Raw genomic sequence first — 19,133 nt, 5'->3', positions numbered from 1 at the left:
CTAAGAGGGACAAAGAAGAGACGAGCGGTTAGCTCGGGTCAGACTGAGCCAACATAAAAGCCTGACATAAATAACACAGCAAACACTTTGCATTTCTTTGGCACTTTAAGGAAACGTGCAATAAACGTGCAACTGAAATCATAATTTAAAACCTGGATTAGATCTTAGACTATTCAGTCCAGTTCTACGTTTACAATAACACGTGGTTGCTAACAGAAGCTAACAGCAAAGGGTCAAAGTATGACAGATTAAGAAAAACCACTTTGCAACATGAAGGTAGGTCAGGACTCTTGAGGATGCATCACTGTCAGTCTGCAGTGTAGAGACTCCATGAAGGTTTACCACAAAGTGCAAAACACGTATTATCCTCGAGGCCAGGAAGGCCTGGTTACCCTGTGACTGCTGGTGCTCATGCTGCAAAACTGACTGAGCAATGACTCAAAGCAATTCTTCAACGGCATACTTTTCAGTTACTAAAGACTTGCAAACAATAGCGGAAGAGTGCAATACCTCAAAAGAACACAAGGTGGCACCATACACCAAACAGCAGGTACACAAAGTCTGAGGCCATTTTCCAGTTCTGTGGTTATTTAGTTAGCTACTATGAACTTGTTAGTGTATCTTTGAACTAACACACCATTATTGTAATATGAGCACAAGATGTGATTATTAAGGTGAAAAATCCAGATTTTCTTCTTCTGAAAATGATTTAATGCAGAAATAAGTACATCAGTAATGCATTTCTCTTTAAACTGCGTATCTCTGATGATTTAACGAGTATTTAGTAAAGCATTAAGAAAATAAAGCTGAAGTGAAACTAATAGTAAATACACCATAGTTGTGGGTATGAGCTGGACCGGTAAGCTCACCATATGTAAGCTGGAACAGGTCCCGATGACCAGCTGAAGGTTGGCTGCTTACAGCTAATGGATTATTCTCACTTTTGCATTAAATTTGGGATCTTCGAATAACATTTCTTTCGGCTGAAATTCATTTTTTAAGAACTCAAGTAATTTCATTCAACCAAAACAGCCCATATAGCCTTCATTCCTCGTTGTAGAAAGGATTTTCTAAGCCTCTTAATATGTATGTGCAATGGCTTATCACATGATTATGACATAATTAGTATAGCAGCTTTAATAACGAGCGAGTGCAGGCTTCAGCATTCAGAAAAAGATGCTGCATGCTGAGAGTACCGCAGCCCGAGGGAAGCCGGCAGTGTTCACACCCCCCATTGGCTCTTAATGGATGGATGTCTACCACAACAATGTGAGGAGGGGAAAGGTTAGCCACTCTCATCTTTTTATAGCTATTACAGCATGAGAGAAGCTAAAATAATAGAATAATGAAGTTGCCTTTTCGACCTGAAAAATGTACACTGTCAGCAAAGAAATATTAATCAAATTTCCTCTGAAAGAGGCACAAACATTTCAACTTGTTAGTTTCAGACACTGTGCTCCAAAACAGTCACAGGAAATTGAAACAGGGGAGCTTAATGCTAATTCTTCTTGGTGTTGTGGTTTTATTTAAAGCACATAGTTGAATAAGCGTAGACCTCATTATCCTAGTAATAATCCCGGCTGTCACAGTACTGGAAGATGGAATCATGATACACTACAGCTCACATTTGTACCATGTTTTCAGTCTTGGCTTGAGAATTGCTAAACTTTACTTTTCAGAAAGTAACAACTCACAGCTGAGAAAAGCGCAAGAAGGCCTTTACACAGTCTGCTGTGTCTTTCTTATCGTCACCAGATTCCATCAAATGACCAAAAACAAAGAACGCATCCCACTGTGTGTGTATCAAACCCCGCGCCCTCCCGAGGCGCAATATACCAACGATTTGTGAAGTCCCAAGTTGACCTTCTGCGTTCTTATGCTTACACGCCGGTTTATGGATGAAATCCAATAGAATGACGCTCACGCGGTTTACACATTCCAGTAGGGGTGGGTGAAAAAATTGATACTGTGTAGTATGGTGATATTTTGTTTGCTAATAATGTATCGATACAGGGACAGCAGAAATCGATATTTTGTTACAAAAAAAGTTTTTGTGGGCTGGAACATGCTCTGACTTCTGAGCAAGAATCCTGACATTCCTTCACAGTCCAAATGTGTTTAACTTTTTTTTTGGCAGCAATAAACATGTTTTATTTTAATTAAGTTTAAAACTTTTTTATTTAATGTAAAATTATATTTTGTTTTAATTTACTTTCAAATTCTTCAGTTGCTGAAGGGGCTGCATAGTTTTCATAAACTGCATAGTTCAGAATAGCTATAATTGTACCAGATGGTTGATTCAGTTAAGTTGGACTAGACTGTAATACAAACTGTTCAGTTTGTCAACAATAAAACTGAAATGAGAGAAAGACTGAGTGTGAGACTTTGATATTAGATAAAATGAATATTGATAAAGTTTACCTTTATGTACAGAATCTGAATATCGCAAAATATTTTAAAAAATTGCAATAATATCGTATCGTGTGTTAAGTATTGTGATAATATCGTATCGTGGGATGTATGGTGATTCCCACCTCTACGTTCCAGCCATGTATTCCAGCCTAAACTAGCACTAGCCAGCACTTTAATGACGTTAGATAGTGTTTTCCAAAGTGATTTAAGTAAAACGATACATACATATGTAGGTTCATTCCAAACGGTTCTCATGTTTCCTCATTTTTCTGATCTCGTAATATAGGGACGTGTTGGGTGCCGGGAAGCATAATATACAGACGATTTGTCACCTAGCGTAAAATGTTATGCTTTGGGAGTGGGAACGTGTTGGCATGCCACAGTGTTCCACAAACGATTCAAAGACACAGCAATGAGCTGCATTGTTGCTGCAGGGTTCTCACAGTATGGCTTGTGGGTTGGGCCTGACAGAAACATCATGTAGCAGCATACAGGAGCATTCCTAGACTTCTGTTAGCCAGCTGGTCTGGTTATGGTCGCTGAATAAATCTTAACCCTGACAAACAGCCAGTGTCAAAGAATTTATCAGCAAACTCACCTTAAAAACTAAACAGCACCATACAAAAGTCAAAATACACAAAAATAACAGCATAAGATAGAAACTGTACAAACACGACAGACGTGAAGTGATCTTTGCTGCGTGGATAACAGTGGTACGCTTCTGTGCTCACCCAGAGCTCCGTGCCTGAGATAATCATATCAGGGATATCCTCTACGTCTGAAGCCTGAGCTTTTCATTTACTGGCCTCATTATATATATATGTCTATGTTTAATATGAGCATTCACTACTCACACAGCATATATGCATGACGGAAAATAAAATGGAAAAAGCAGAAAAATTCCCCTTTATTATGTAGACCCTCAGCAGAAGTGGGAATCACCGGACCTGAGTCATAACACTATGATGCGTTGCAATTTACCACCTGTGTGCTTTGATGTGCTGAGTTAATGCGACGCTTTCTGCTCAACTTTCTGCTTCATGTCTGTGCAGAGCCTGAATAATGCTGTGGGAACAACGATGTAAGACTGTCACACAGCTGTGTACCAGTGTCTTAGACGTGCAACAAAAGCCCTCATTTTTGCACAAAAAGTAGGCGATGGATTGGGTGATTCTCTCAGCCTGCTTTGAACTGGTGTGTGTTCATTGTTGTCACTATTTCCCCTGTTGTGCTAATTTGAATGAAAAAAAGCAATTTGTTCCTGAAGAGAAAAACAAACAAAGAAAAAAACAATTTAAAAAAAGCATCACTGGCACCCTGGTTACTGAAGCTGTCATTGATCCACATCTTTGATTTGGCCAAGACTTCGTGCTGGATGCCTGTCCTGAAGAAACCCTCAGCGTTTGGCCTCGCTTGGGTCTTCCACTAGGAATATACCGACATATGCCTCCTTGTGACTGGGCCTTTCACATGACACCCTACTACTCTGACATCTTTTACTTCCTACATAGTAAAGCTGATGAGGTTATCCATTTAGTTAATGCAATCAGTGAATTGTGGTAAAATCAGTCAGACAACTACAGCTCATTCAGAGCTCTGCTGCTCGAGTCCTCACTAAGACCAAAACTGTGGACCACATCAGTCCAGCTCTGAGGTCTTTACACTGGCTGCCTGTCCGTCAGAGGATAGACTTTAAAGTTCTGATGCTGGTCTATAAAGCTCTGAATGGTTTAGGACCAAAATACATCAGTGACCTCCTGACCCAGTATAAACCTTCCAGATCCCTCAGGTCATCTGGATCCGGTCTTTTATCAGTTCCCAGAGTCAGAACCAGACACGGAGAAGCTGCATTCAGCTTTTATGCTCCACATATCTGGAACAAACTCCCAGAAAGCCTCAGATCAGCTGAAACACTCAGTTTATTTAAATCCAGGTTGAAGACTCACCTGTTCTCAGCTGCATTTGAATAAAGCACCAAATCCACACTTTTAAGCTTAAATTTCAAAACTTACATTTTAACTACTGATTTTATCTGTTTTGATTTTATATACTGTTTTGTTTGTTTGTTTGTTAATTAGTTTGTTTGTTTGTTTGCTTGTTTTAATCAATTTTAAATCATGCTTTTTATTTGTTTTTGTTTCTAATGTCTCTGTAAAGCACTTTGAATCACCTTGTTGTTGAATTGTGCTATACAAATAAACTTGCCTTGCCTTGCCTAGATTGTAAGACTTGATTTTCATCCACAATAAATTGGAAGAAAATGTAGCTACCTGAAGCAACAGCTGGCTGATGCTCCTGAAGTGGGAGTGGTATTGTTAATATGCAAACTGCCATGACCAGTAATCAGTGGCCATGACAGTTTGCCTATTAAAACTGATGAAACTGAGCTCGTGGTGCACTCTTGGTTATTGGTGTAAGTTTTGGTCATTATGCAAATGTACTGTTGAAGAAACCTGCTGTCAGCTGAGACCGAAGAAGTCGTGTGGAGGAGTAATTAAAACGCTGCGTCCAGATGAACAGAATGAACTTTCTGGAATGGCTGAAGCTAGGCTGAGAAGAAGGTGAGGGTCAGTGAGCAGTAGTGTGGCTTCCAGCTGACAATAAACACTGCAGATATAATGTTTGCTTTGAGAGTGTTGACAGAGAACTATGTGGATCTAGAGAAAGCATACAATAGGGTGTCGAGAGAGGAGCTGTGGCACTCCAAGAGGAAGTCATAGAAGAGGTGTTGCAGGACATGAGGACAGATAATGGTGATAGAAGTGACCGATGAGTTCAAGGTGGAGGTGGAGTTATATCAGGAATGATCTTTGCTGTTGGAGAGGCTGACAGTTGAGATGAAGGCCAGTGTAGCCGTGAAGCTGCAGCGAGCAGAGCTGAGAATCACACGCAGGATGTGGTGCAGTGGGAATGTATATGAAGAAAATCCTTATGTCACCGTTCAACCGAGCCAGTTATTAAGTAACCCGACATCACAACAACCAAAAACAAACACACACAAGTGTGTGCTGTGTAAATCTGAATGAGTAAGAAGCATCACCATCACACATTACCTGAGGCTCCAGATGGAGGGTTGTGACGGACATGCTGGACTGTGGAGCAGCGAGACACCCCCCCCCCCACCCCCACGCCTCACCACCACAGCACACAAACACACATCAATCCATGCAGAACCATCATACCTTAATCCAGCTTCCCCTGAGGATTCAGTTTCCAGTTGAGTCCTCTGCTAATAGATTGATTGAATTGTCAACACACAGTTTGTGCGCACACTGACTGACTGCACTGAGAAACTGAGCCAGGAGGCAGAAAGCAGTCCAAATCTGACCTCCGCCCTGTCAGACGGACTTTTCCCATCAATTTCTCTCTGCTATGTGTAGCCTAGATATTGTTCTTTCCTACTTGTAGCATATGGAAAGGCCCGAGGGGAAGTGAAGTAGACTAAGGGGGTCCTTCTGCCAAAATGGAACTAGGCCAAAGTTAAAGTGCTGCTTCCCTGCTTCTTAGTAAATAAAACTTTCACTTTATCACATGTTAGATGGATGAGATGGAAACAGAGGACACCATGTTGACCACAGAGAAAACTGCACACATGAAAGACATAAGAAGAACACCACATTTCAGTGGTTTTACTCCACTGAAAGGTTAAAAATGCTTCATTCGAAGCCTTTCCAGTGTTTCTCTAATTGCTCTTCTATCATCTGTGAAAGACTTTTTGTTGCAGGTGTTAAACTGATGTGAAAAGCATGTAATTGGCTATTAAGGCTGATTAGCGCAGGGTCTTCTTTAGCTTCGCTGACCTTAATTCCATTTCTTGCAGCTACAAAGAGTAGCACATGAAAAGCCGAGCACAGTGCTCCGCTGTGTAGCAAAGTGCTGCGGATTGCATAACCTCGGGAGCCATCCACGATTTATATAGTCCAGATTAAGTTATGAATTTTATATTCTGAGAAAGCCGGACATCACACTTCCTGTCACAAGTCCCAATAGCTCCATCATGGGTAGAATTTGGGGGCACTAAATAGGTCTAAATTCCATACAGAGGCATTGTTAAGCCAAGTCCAGCCAAGTAACTGACAACCATATGGAAGCTCAGGTATTTACTCTATTATTGGAAAAGAGGTAGAACAGTGATCACTCCCTAAACATGACACAGAGAAATTGTGCATTGAAGAAACCTCACCCTGAGCCTGTAGGCCAGGGGTGTCCAACTCCAGGCCTCGAGGGCCGGCGTCCTGCAGGTTTTAGATCTCACCCTGGGTCATCACAATCAAATGATTAGTTCATTACCAGGCCTCTGGAGGTCATTTAGCCATTTGAATCAGCTGTGTTGGATCAAGGACACATCTAACCGGCACTCGAGACCTGGAGTCGCCCACCCCTGCTGTAGGCACACGTGGCTGAAACATTACTCCAGGCACTTACAGTCCAAAGACATCAGTGTTAGGTTGTTTGGTGGATCGTAACTGGCTGTAGATGTGAATGCAAAGTAGATGAAGTCCTGTGTGGATTGAATAAATTGCTGTATGAATATTTGTGAGCAAAGTAATGCGGCTGGGACCAGAGAAGCAATATAGAAATGCAGACATTCAGGTTATATTAACTAATGTACGTTAATGTAACCTGAATGTCTGTGACCTCTTTGCCCAACGATCACTCAATCCAGCCAAATAAAGATCTTACACTCTGCATTTCTCCCCCCCCCCCCACACATAAGCACACGTGGCCTCTGCTGAGCACAGGGACAGTGCTTGCTTCCCATCAGCTGAGTGACTTTGGTACAAAATGATGCAGTGCTATTGATATCGATGGTGGGAGACCTCACCTTTACCACGCCCACGCATCGCATGACTCCCTTCGTCTTTCTAGCACACACCGGCTCGTGGATACAGGGTCGCACTCGCCGCTGTGCACAGAAGCCTTTTATAGAAGCCTTTAATACACGCTCTGACACGGGTTACGTAAGGATGGCCTACAAAAGCAGCGCAGCACGTGACCTGCGTGAGATGATGCTGAACTCTGCCGAGGGTTAGGCCTGCCATCTCTTGCTCCATCTCTCTCTTACACACATGCACGCACACGCTCGCATATAAATCTGCACCCCTCCCCCGACTCAAACTGACATCACTGCAGGCCTCAAGGCTGCTCTCATCAGGCGGTTACTAGGCAACCGTTTCGTCCACAGGCACAACCAACGCACATTTAATCTGGGAGACCAGGAGAGAGAGAACTACAAATATCCAGAGAGGAAAATCTGATGTTATCACCGCTTCTTTGGCTGATTCCAACATACCAGAGAAGACAGAAAACCGAGAGAGGGAGGGAGCTGTCGAGTGTGCACAAGAATGAGAGAGAGAGCAAAGGATGGAGTGACAGAGGGAGAGCATGTGTGAATCTAGGCCATGTTCTGTGCATTTCTGTTGCCATCTGTTTGACGGTCACAGAAACAGGAGCACCTTCACCCTCCTCGGGCTTCTTCAGATGACGAGGCGCTCTCTAGCTGCCTACAACCGTATATTCTGCTGCGCCGCTTGGCAGCCTTCTCCACCACACTAAGTAACACAGGCAATGCAGGCAGATAATCAGAGACCCTGGCGTATACAACAGAGCGGGGTTTAAGCTGACACGAGAAACAAATGCATCGGTGCGACAATTGAAAAGCAAATAACTTACTGAGTTTGGCGAGAGCGCTGCAGTCACCTCTAACCGAGGAAACATCTGGCTCTTAGATCCAGTAAAGGAACTGATCTGAACACATTTAGATTTTTATCTTGTAGGGAAGATAAAACTCGTCCTGTCTCATCCACAGATATCATCTCTAAATACTGTTCTGTAAGCAGTGTTGGGAAGGTTACTTTTAAAATGTATTCCATTACAGATTACAGATTACAGATTACATGCCCTAAAATATATTCTGTAACGTATTCCGTTACGTTACTCAATGAGAGTAACGTATTCTGAATACTTTGGATTACTTAATATATTATCATGCTGTTTACAACTACATGAATGTACTATTGCTGTGATTTATTACTGTTACTGAAGGTCCGCGGCTCCGAACCGTAGTAAAGGGACCTCTGGCTAATACGGTGGGTTCTGTGTCGGGCTCGTAGCCGAAAACTAGCTTTACTTTGTTGTCTGGGTCAACTTTGCTAGCGAGAGACAGAGAGAGGCGTTGAAAGGCTGCTCCAACGGAACTTATTGTTTTTGGAGGAAAACACGAACACGGTGTACAGTCGAGTCTTAATAGCTTACTTACAACTGGGCTCGTCAGGCTCTCTTCTTGGCTGCAGTGGTTATTATTATATTTACATGCTTCCAGCTCCCGTTTCTGCTCGATGACAGCTCGTACTTTTCCTTTTTCTCCCTCCCTCGCTCACAGACACATAACGGGTATGGCAGTCCATTCTCCCTGCAGCACGGACTACACTGCCTATGATGCATTCTGCCTATTAGCTTAGCACAACAACAACAAAAAGGCCTCTCTCACCCAGGAAACACGCAGAGAGAGAGAGCTTCACCCTGTAACCATGGCAACCGTAACGCTGCCGCCTGGAACAACAGAACGTAGCTGTCAAACAAAACCCAAACAGTCCTGACCCGCCACAATATGAAACAGGAAAATACCGCCGTGTAATCCATTTATTTCAACAAAGTAACTGTATTCTAAATACCACCTTTTTAAACGGTAACTGTAACGGAATACAGTTACTCATATTTTGTATTTTAAATACGTAACGGTGGTACATGTATTCCGTTACTCCCCAACACTGCCTGTAAGTATCGGTGTTTTTGCTGATGAAGGCTTTAGTGGACCTGTGTGTAGCCACTGATGTGATTTTATAGGAATAAAAGAGGTTCGCTTTTACATTTTAGAGACATTTTGAGGAATGCAAGATTAATTTGGGACATTCAGCCCCTTACATGCTGTTTCATCATTCTGCATTGAGTGGCTTTTCACCTGTGCAAGTGGTTTTTAACACAGGACATTTCTACATTTGTAGACCAATACTTTTCTTACCTTGTCTTACCTTTTCTTAACTTTGATCTCTAGTACCTTACTGTTTCTATTGTTCAAATGACAACTGTACTTAGTTCCTCTGTTTGTCACTAACAAGCCCCATGTAGACCAACCCTTTCTGCAACTAAATACTCTACATTTTAAACAGCATACCATTTCCTATACCATGTCACATGGCAGAAATATATACGATCACATAAGTGAAAACAGGCCTTTGATGGAATGTCGGATGATGAGGAAACCTACCTGTGAGAGTGGGAGACACAGAGGGGCATGAAGAAAGGAGAGGTGAAGGAACAACGGGAGACTGGAAAAAAATGGAGATGAAGCTGGAAAGGCGTGAGCTGGAATGAATACAGAAGTTAAAGGTCAACAAACACGACTTTAAGCTGCAGAGGATGACGATGAGGATAACACAACAGCGTGTGGAATGAAGCATGAAGGGAGGAACACAGAGCTGGACCTACTGGACCTGTTGCTGGGCATCCTGCTGCAATTACCCCAAATGGACACCGCTGCGTGGAGCTAATAGTGTTTATTAAATCAGAAAGCACGAGTGCCCAGAGGAACAGAAACCTTCGTGGCACTCTCTACAAGTCTCTGATGAGTGATGGGATTGTTCATACAAAATGCATGCAAGCAGTGAATTATTTATCGTGCTTTTTATTCCCTCTCACAGGAGTGAGATGTGGGTTAAAAAAATGAAAAATGAAAAAACACGAGGTTGGCTGATTCAGGCGCAGTTTCCACCAAAATGTTGTTCCAGCTTGTGTCGAGCACAACACGTCACTCTCGCTTTGCTAACTGATCATTCTTTAATCATCAACAGGTACAGCTGTGGTCAAATGTTTAGGCAGCGGCACCACTCACAAAACTAATTTTTTATTTATTTGCCAACTAATGCCTTTGTGGCTGTTCAACAAACGAGCGTGTGCACGGTGCTCTGTGTTTCTCACATGGACATTTACTGTAAAATACGCCAGCAAACAGAAGAAAGGTGACATAGAGGAGGATTAAGCTAAATAGTGAAATAAATCAATGGGAAGGTTGGTGGTTCAATCCCTGGCTGCTCCAGTCTACATGCTCAATATCTTTGGGCACGATACTAAGCCTACGTTGCTCTCTGATGCATCCATCAGTGTGAATGTCAGCTCAAAAGCACTTAACCATAAAAATAACTGCTTGTGTGAAAAAGGCGAGTAGAAAAGCACTAAATAAGAACCAGTCTCTTTACATTCCCAGTGAGGAATCCCACAGTAACTCTTCCATTAAATCTTCAGAAAACTCCCACTGCTACCACAATAAAGTGAAATCTCACGGTGACCAAATATTATCACAATAAATGTTCAACATGGCTGACTGACGTCAGCAGGTGCTGGCAGTAGAGCCGGAAACATACAAAACTTTATTCTGGAGTGTGATGCATCCGTACATCATGCACGGATGAACATAGTGTAAACCAGAACAGGCATACTACCATTTCAAACAACACATATAGCAAAACCCTGCAGCCACACACAGTTCACAAGCTGATGTTCCTCCCAATCCCATAATCCTTTTGGGCTCTTCTGACAAACACAACAGCTCTAACAATGCAAACACAGGTAACAGCTGGATGTCTGTGTCACCGGACTACACAAAACCAAACTTGTCACAACAAAAACCGCAAAATGAGTTCAAATTTTCACTTTTCACTAGTGCTGCCAGCGTTAATCTCGTTAAAATGACGTTAGCGCCATAACTGCATTAACACAGCAAATGTCCGTTAGCGAGTTAGCGCAGATTGCCCGGTGCGTGGGGCTGGACAGCACATGTTAACGAGCTAACTGCGCTATCGTGTTGACGCCGTGCAGCCCCACGCACGGGGCAATCCGCGCTAACTCGCTGACGGAGATTTGTCGCATTAATGCGGTTATTGCGTTAAGATCATTTTAACGAGACCAACGCTGACAGCACTACTTTTCACATAATCTTTTCACCACTTACTCTCTACTCACTGTCAAACTCAACACTGACATCATCATTCTACTCCAATTATACTCCTGCTCGCCTGCTACAAGCCAATCAGGGTTTATTCTGTGTGCCCTGTGGTCATCATCCAATCCTCCATCTTCATCATGAGCAACGTCTAGACTCTCGGGGGGGGGGGGGGTTACTTATCAAATTCTGCATCTTAATAAAGCAACTTCATGTTCTTCCAAATTGTCTTGGACTACTTTGGACTATTTTCAGATTTTGCATTGAGTTTTTCCTTTCCAGTCACCTTTCTCACTCACTATGTGTTAACAGACCTCTCTGCATTGAATCATATCTGTTATTAACCTCTGTCTCTCTTCCACAGCATGTCTTTATCCTGTTTTTCTTCTCTCGCCCCAACCAATCACAGCAGATGGCCCCACCCCCCCTGAGCCTGGTTCTGCTGGAGGTTTCTTCCTGTTAAAAGGGAGTTTTTCCTTCCCACTGTCGCCAAAGTGCTTGTTCATAGGGGGTCATATGATTGTTGGGTTTTTCTCTGTATCTATGAAGCGCCTTGAGGCAACTTTTGTTGTGATTTGGCGCTATATAAATAAAATTGAATTGAATTGAGTTTAGCCTAAGCATTCATGGATGCCTGGGTATAATCAATGGTGATCAGTCATTAGTGGATCAGCTTATAAGCCAATATGCATGAAATTTTACAGCTTTCTAGAAGCTATATTAGACAGAAAATGAGTTTGCTCAGACTCTACAGTGAATAAAGTTCTTACGTAACTAAGCACTAACATGAAAAAGGTGCAAAATAAACAAATGACACATGAACAAAATCTAAACAGCAGAAGAAAGGAAAAACTAAAGTAAGAAAAGACTTCACATACCTTGTTCCGAAGCCCCCTCTGGTGCCTGTTGGGGAGTCAAGGCTTTCTCCTGGCTTGGTTGGCCTGTCGCGATTCATATGCTGTAGAATGGTGCTCAGCTCAGTGATAACTGTGTTCTTGGAGTCTGGTGTGGATGGGGGGCTGCGTAGCTCAGGGGGCTGATCACCCCACAGCTTGGAGGTCCTTTGAGTAGGAGTCCTAGGAGGTTCAGAGGACGAGGGAGGAGGGGCCTGAGGCGGTGACCCATAAGACTCTGGTGGCTCTTCAATGAGAGCGTCGTGATAAAGTGACGTTCTATTAATGACAGACTTGCTCTTGGGCTTTGGTGGCACAGGGGGCCGATCCACCAGGAAGGCGTGGCCGTCTGGAGTGGCATAGAGGCTCTCCAAAGCACTGTCACAGAAGCCTCCTTCTGATGACAGGGTGGAGATGCTAGACACTGTGCTGGTGGTCTCCATGTGCTGAGGATCCCCACTACTGCGGCTGTCCACCTCTTCAATGCCTGAGTCACCTACCCCTGATTCTGGGTCAGGTGGAGGGGGATACGAGGGGGGCATATTGTTTGCCATCCTTCTGTGTTGATCAGTGACAGGTGGTGGGGCGTGAGGGTGGTATGGGGGTAGAGAAGGTCCCCCATTCCGTCTCTGTTGCTGAATCATCTCTGCAATGGCACTAGCCTGGTCATCAGGAATGTCAATACTGTTTGCAAACTCCAGAGGTGGGGGGAGGGGTTCTGAGAACTCAAATTCTTCATCAATGTCAACTGAGGCCAGAGGGGGAGGAGGGATGCGAAAGGGCAGTTTTACAGGTTCGTCCATGGATTCGCCTAAAGGAATGCTCCTCCTCCTTAATGTGGGTGGCTGTGGAGTGGACAGTGTTGAAGAACTAAGAGGATCAGGCTGGTTTGGATCTTTCAGCTCAGACGGTCGGTTGCTGTCCTGCCCCTCGGCCTCTTGGTTGTTCACCTTGTTGCTTATGTCTGTGCTGGTGTGAACCATCAGTAATCCAGCTGACTTGGGCTGTGACGTGTCTGCCACATCTGCTGGTGCGCTTTTCCTCTCTTCAAGTGCCTGATGCTGCCGTTCTTCCCGTGCTCCGTCAGACTCGTACTTCTGCTCTGTCATTTGTCTTTGAAGGCCACCTCGGCCAGGCCGTCCCATTGTTGCCGTGGAGATTGCAGCAAAACTCGTCTCGATTCCAGAGCGGAGTTTGGTGTCAATAAATAGAGGCTGGTTGAGGTCAGGTTTGTGACTTTGCTGAACTGGCAGCGACTGGGCTTCATGCTTGGGGGGTTGTTGAACCTGAGGATTATTTTGGGACTGATTCTGAGGATGGTTTTGTTGCTCTTTCATGGCCCGGTCACGAGCTGCAAGGGCCAGAGCTAGTGGAGAATTAGGGTCCAACGGCTTGCCAGTGACAGGATGGAGGTAGGTTCCATTGGCCCTGTAGTGGCTCTTAGGAGGAGTGGCTGGGAGGCTAACAGGACTGTCCAGGTTGGGACACTGCCCTGTTCTAGTGTTTAGTGGCTCCCGAACAACTGTGGGCTCAGGAGTGTTGAAATCTGTCATATTTCCACTACCGCCACCAACAGGGCGACCGAGCTGCTTTGCCAAAGGAGGGGCTAATATCCTTTGAAGACGCTCGTCGCTGCTAAACATGCCTTCATCAATGGACTTGGACTGGCGAAGGCGAGGGGTTGGCGTGGGACCACTCAAGTCATCATCCCCGATATCTATTGACTGGAAGGCAATCGAGTTCTTTTTTGCCTCGAGCCTCTTTTCGCGATCCCGTACTGCTCCAGCAATAGCTGCTGCAAAGGGGTTGCTTAGTGAAAGGGGGTCTTCGGGGCGTAAACCTCCACTTCCACCGACAGCAGGTGTGAGAGGCGGGTGTTCAGGGGTTGTAGGCTCAATTTCCATGCTGCTACCCTGGCTGCTCTTGCCACTGCTGCTAGTGGATGGCTCCTTTACAATGATGGTGGGAATAGGGATAGAGGAGCATGTTCTTTCTACAGGCGTAGTAGGCATGGAAACTGGGCCTGATGGACTTGTTGGCATGTGACACGTCTTCTCTGGGCTGTCTTCCACGTTAGACTGCTTTACTAACATACCCTTCCTTCGGGCTGGTTTTGCTGGCACATACAGCGTCTTATTGCCCACCTCTGAATACGGGTTCTCAGGCACTGGCGTACGCCCCCGAGTTCGTGTGCTCTCAAAGTGCTCAGAGCTCTGACGGAAATAGCCACGCCTCAACGTACCGACGTCGGTGGTCCGGCTTATGGTCGTCACTGCATTGGGCGAGTTTTGGGTAAAGCTTGGTCGTGTTGTGCCATAGCTCTTGGGTGTAGGTCCAGCAGCTGAGTTGTAGGCAGGTGGTGAAGGGGGTGAAATGGCTGGGGGAGGAGGGATGTCCTCTGAGGTGTCAGGCATAGAGAGACTGCGTGCGAACTTGAGTAGGGGAGGTGTGAGGAATCCCTGTTTCTCATCCTCCGATGTACCTTGAAGAAATGGAGCAGAAAGAATAATTATCTCAGGACCTAGGGGAGACATCCCTTTGTTTCACTTCCTGCTTGGCCTCCTAGTTCCAAAAGAAATGCCTTCTTTAGCTCTCTCTGGATTTATTTATATATGCAGGAAAGGTTCCTGAAATTTGTGAGAGGCCAGATAGATGTGAAATGTAACTGCTGTTTTGACAGTAAGTAGGAATATTCTCACCAATTGAAATGTTCAATCAGGACAGAAGTTATGTAGCTGTTATTACAGAAATAAGAGCTACTTATCCAGGCCTTTTCCACGCTGAACACTCAAAGCACGTTTTCAGTACAAGACTCATTCACCAAGCACACAAGCACCTTTTTCTCTACCTTAGCCCGCTGTCTAACGGTCGCAAAACACTCCCAGTCTGATGAACGCATTGGGTGCAAACCAGCATTCAATAGCTTGCATGAGTACACGCAGACTGGACCCAGGAAGTGAACCGCTGACCTTCCAATTAGTAGAAGACCCGCCCTACCTGCTGAGCCCCAGCCACCCAGAGGAGCTGACGGCTCAAATTAGCTCAAAAATTCACATCAATTTCCTGTTTTTGCTAACATATAATACCAGAAATAAAGGTCTATGTGGGTAAAATCTATGGCTAGTCTAGTATCCAGTTTTAACTTTTACATTAAGATATAAAATTTGCACCAGAGTTTTAAGAGTCTACTCTGTAGGTACAAACCACAAAGCACCCACCGAGTAGTACCATTGAGGATGCAGCCTCGTGACAAGTCTCTATACCGTTAACCCTTTCACGAATAGTGGTCACTAGGGTTGGGCGATTGGACGAATATATCGAATTTTTTTTAGTGCTGTCAGCGTTAACGCGCCGTCATCACGACTAACGCGATTAATAATTGACCCATCTGGAGCGCAGACTGAGTCAAAATCCCTGAAATGTCTCTGCCAACGCATTTGGGGCAGTTTGTCCAGAGCTTGTTCATTCTACGCTCCAGATGGGTCGAGCGCATTAAAAATTTTAATCGCCTTAATTGCGATGAGTGCTTTAACGCTGCGTTAATGCTGACAGCCCTAATTTTTATAATTTTTTTAAAAAATAATTTTATAATTTTATAATTTTTTTTAGAAATAATTTTATAATTTTATAATTTTTTTATAATTTATAAAGTTATAAAAAAAATAAAATAAATTATAATAAAAAATAATAATTTTTAAATTAGTTTGTCCATGTTAGGACTTCTTCTGTGTTGTAAATGTGCAAATCAGTCTGTGCATGATTACATTGCTCTGAGTCTGAGCATGCGCAAATATATCATAAACATCGTCGATTATTGGACTGACAATTGTCGGTTGGAAAATTTTTACATATTGCCCAACCCTAGTGGTCACTACAGTGGGTGGATATTCAAAGGCTGTTTTCTTGCAATTGTTACAGTATTGATGTTATACTTCCATATAAACTACATTGGACACTACATTGGACACTGATGTGCTGCTCCATGCACATCAGTTGTCCACCTTAGTGGAAAAGTACATGTTTAAAAAAAAATGAAGTTCAAAATTACGTTTTCATTCCTAAAGATGAATAAAAAATCCTGTTTGAGGTTGTCATAATTCATGCATGAAATAGTTAAAGGGACAATAAGGTCCTTAATTTTCAGAGAGTGTAGAGAAGAGTATGGCTATGCAGTTTGTGGCCCTGAATGGATTACTGTGCACAAAGAAGATAAAGAAGATAATTTCGTGGTAATTCTGATTGCACTGCAAGTCAAAAAACTTGAAACCAACATTAGCATGTATGACATCCCTCTAGTTCGGGAGTGAGAATGAGGTTTGAGCACATGCTTAATGACCTCCAATATTATCGCCTGAAAGCACACTTTGCTGACTGGCTCACTCTAATTTATCTATAATTAGCTTTAATATTGCTAGACCACAAAGAGCAAGTCCTCAGAGCATTAATAAAATATTATGACAAGCTAAAAGCACAGGTTACTGGACACTCACACACACACCTACACATATTTTTTACTGTATATACATCATACCTATGGACTTTTGCTTTTTCATAGTGCCCTTCTCAGGTATCCCCAGGAAGGCTCCTGGCACAGTGGGTGGCACCACAGCTACTCCTTGGCGGTCATGATACAAGGACTGAAAAGTCAATTGTAAATTATTAATATAACTAGGAATATATAATTGTTTCATTAGATCTCTAAATAACAATAACAGCATTTGCTTACAGGAATTCACACATTAGGATGCATAACATGGTCAGGCATCACCTGCGACTGGCGGTGTTGACTGATACTTGCAAATAGGAGGACAATTTTTCTGTTTTGACACTAGCTACTGGTTTCAGGTGTTTTAAATAAAGCAAACTTTCAGAAACGGGAAGATGTTATCTTTCAAATGAATTCTCTTACATGCACTTTACACGTAAACTTAACCCTAACCTTAAATTGGCTGCTAAACATCAGCATTAGCTCTGAAGCGTTCCACTACATATTTTAAAAAACAGGAGCTCTAAAAGGACAAACAGTTTTCCATCATGGCATCCAGTCTGGGGAAGCAGCACAGGGTACAGCCACACAACCTGATACTGAACAATCTAATTTAGGGTAACAGTGATCTGAAACAATGATCACCATAAAGTGAGTTCGCTTATGCTTACATTCATATCAGTTGGCGTAACCAAGCAGCGACTGGATGGGCGTGGTTTAATTGTGGCTATCTTCATGTCAACAGGCGATGTCTTCTGGGCATGGGTCATCTCTTCTACTTTGTCTGCAAAGCAAACCAAGTCATAATATGTCAGCACTGAAAAACGTGACAAGGGGCAGGAGTGAACTTGCAAAGCCTTAGTTTCAGATCTGATGGGTCAAATGCAAGCTACTCATTCAGTCATTTACAGTGACCCTTCCTTGTGTTTCCACACCGAATTGTGAATGGAACTGAAACCAAAAACAGTTGAAACTCTTTTTTTTGTGGGTGTGGGGGTATGAGGGAGGAGGAGCAAGGGGAAGGGGAGAGAGGGCAACTTTGATGAAATGCGTCTGGCATGTCCAGCCTTGGAAGCCGTGCAAGCTCTTTCCAAACAGCCGACTCAGCAGCATCATCCAGCTCTCAGGGTCGTTCCCTCGTTAAATGTAAAATGAGCAATGGATGTGAAAGCCTGCCAAGCTTGCCATTACCTTTCTCTGTGTTTTTATTGTTTTTTTATCTTATTTTTTTACTCTGCCTGCAACACGAGAAAGCTATCAATGGCAAATTTGGCAAACCTGAACTTCCCTCTGGTGTGTGATGATGCCATCAAATAGAGTCCAGCTAAAGGGTTTTGCTCAGAGAAGCTACATGCTAGCCCTGATCTCTCCTCTTACTGTGTCACCTGCCTACAACTGTCTAGGATGTACAAAGCTTCCATGCATCAGGGGAGTGATTACTTAGAGTGACTTGGAAAACAATCCTCTTCTTCTGCGCATCTATACACAGAGGAGAGGAAAGGGGAGGAAAGGAGCATCAATGACCTTAACTACAGTTAGAGGTAAAAACCACACAAACACACAGAAATAGCAGAAAGACGCACATTCCTTTTCACTCTCTCTCTGATCTGTCTCCCAGTTGGATCGCAGCTACAACCTATCAAACAACATGCAACACGGTTGCCCTGGAAACCTATGTGTGAGTGAAACATTTCCTAGAATAAACCTCCTCCTCCTCACATGAACACACACACTAACACACACAAGTAGCTTACAGAAAAATGCACACATGAAGAAGAGAAACATGAAACTTTAAAGGTCAGGTATAGTGAAAAAACACTGACTCACACTCATTTGTAATTCCTCATTAAGGCTCTGCCACTATGTATATTTTTGTGTTTAAAGCGTAAAAAGATCCTAGAACGTAAACAGTGTATGCTTACTGCTGATAGTGTTGCAAATTAGGTTTGTGGGTCTGCCTGCATAGAAGCACTGTGAGGTGACATGCCCCTTTAATCAAAAGCAAACCCTGGGAATGCTCAGTAAGAAGAATCTAAAGCCTGTGATTACTACGACATTTAACCATGCACTAACAACATTTAGAAGACAGAAACAGCTGCAATCAAAACACTTTGTAAATCATGCAAATGCACTATGGGCGTAGCTCCATTTGGTTTAATTCGGTTGAAATGGAGCGAGTCAGAAAAGGAATCACTAAATACAACAGTGTTAGTTAATCACAGTGGGGTGGACTGTGTGGGGAATACGGGACAGAAATCAATCACTGGAGATACTAGATCAGACTGAAAGCATGCCCGCTGTAACTTACCACCTTTCTTTTTCCTTAGAGTGGCTTAAAGGATGA

At 43.4% G+C, this 19,133-nt stretch overlaps 1 protein-coding gene across 4 annotated transcripts in view; it reads right to left on the bottom strand.

The window, feature by feature from the left end:
- LOC146525140 (SH3 and multiple ankyrin repeat domains protein 2-like) overlaps positions 1-19,133 on the bottom strand; it is a 355,364-nt gene that overhangs the window by 27,293 nt on the left and 308,938 nt on the right. For 2 of the 4 annotated variants that reach the window (XM_085161570.1, XM_085161596.1), the window contains 5 exons: positions 19,098-19,121; positions 18,230-18,268; positions 17,461-17,573; positions 16,835-16,940; positions 12,289-14,785 (listed from right to left, as the gene is read on the bottom strand). In XM_085161570.1, coding sequence (XP_085017696.1) covers positions 12,289-14,785; positions 16,835-16,940; positions 17,461-17,573; positions 18,230-18,268; positions 19,098-19,121 — 2,779 coding nt within the window. The remainder of the gene's footprint in view (positions 1-12,288; positions 14,786-16,834; positions 16,941-17,460; positions 17,574-18,229; positions 18,269-19,097; positions 19,122-19,133) is intronic. The other 2 variants (XM_085161578.1, XM_085161585.1) reach the window with 2 other exon arrangements.

This window comes from Neolamprologus multifasciatus, chromosome 1, assembly GCF_963576455.1.
Source record: "Neolamprologus multifasciatus chromosome 1, fNeoMul1.2, whole genome shotgun sequence".
Lineage (NCBI taxonomy): Eukaryota > Metazoa > Chordata > Actinopteri > Cichliformes > Cichlidae > Neolamprologus > Neolamprologus multifasciatus.
The sequence above is the reverse complement of the archived record's forward strand: the minus strand, read 5'-3'. Positions and strand labels throughout refer to the sequence as shown.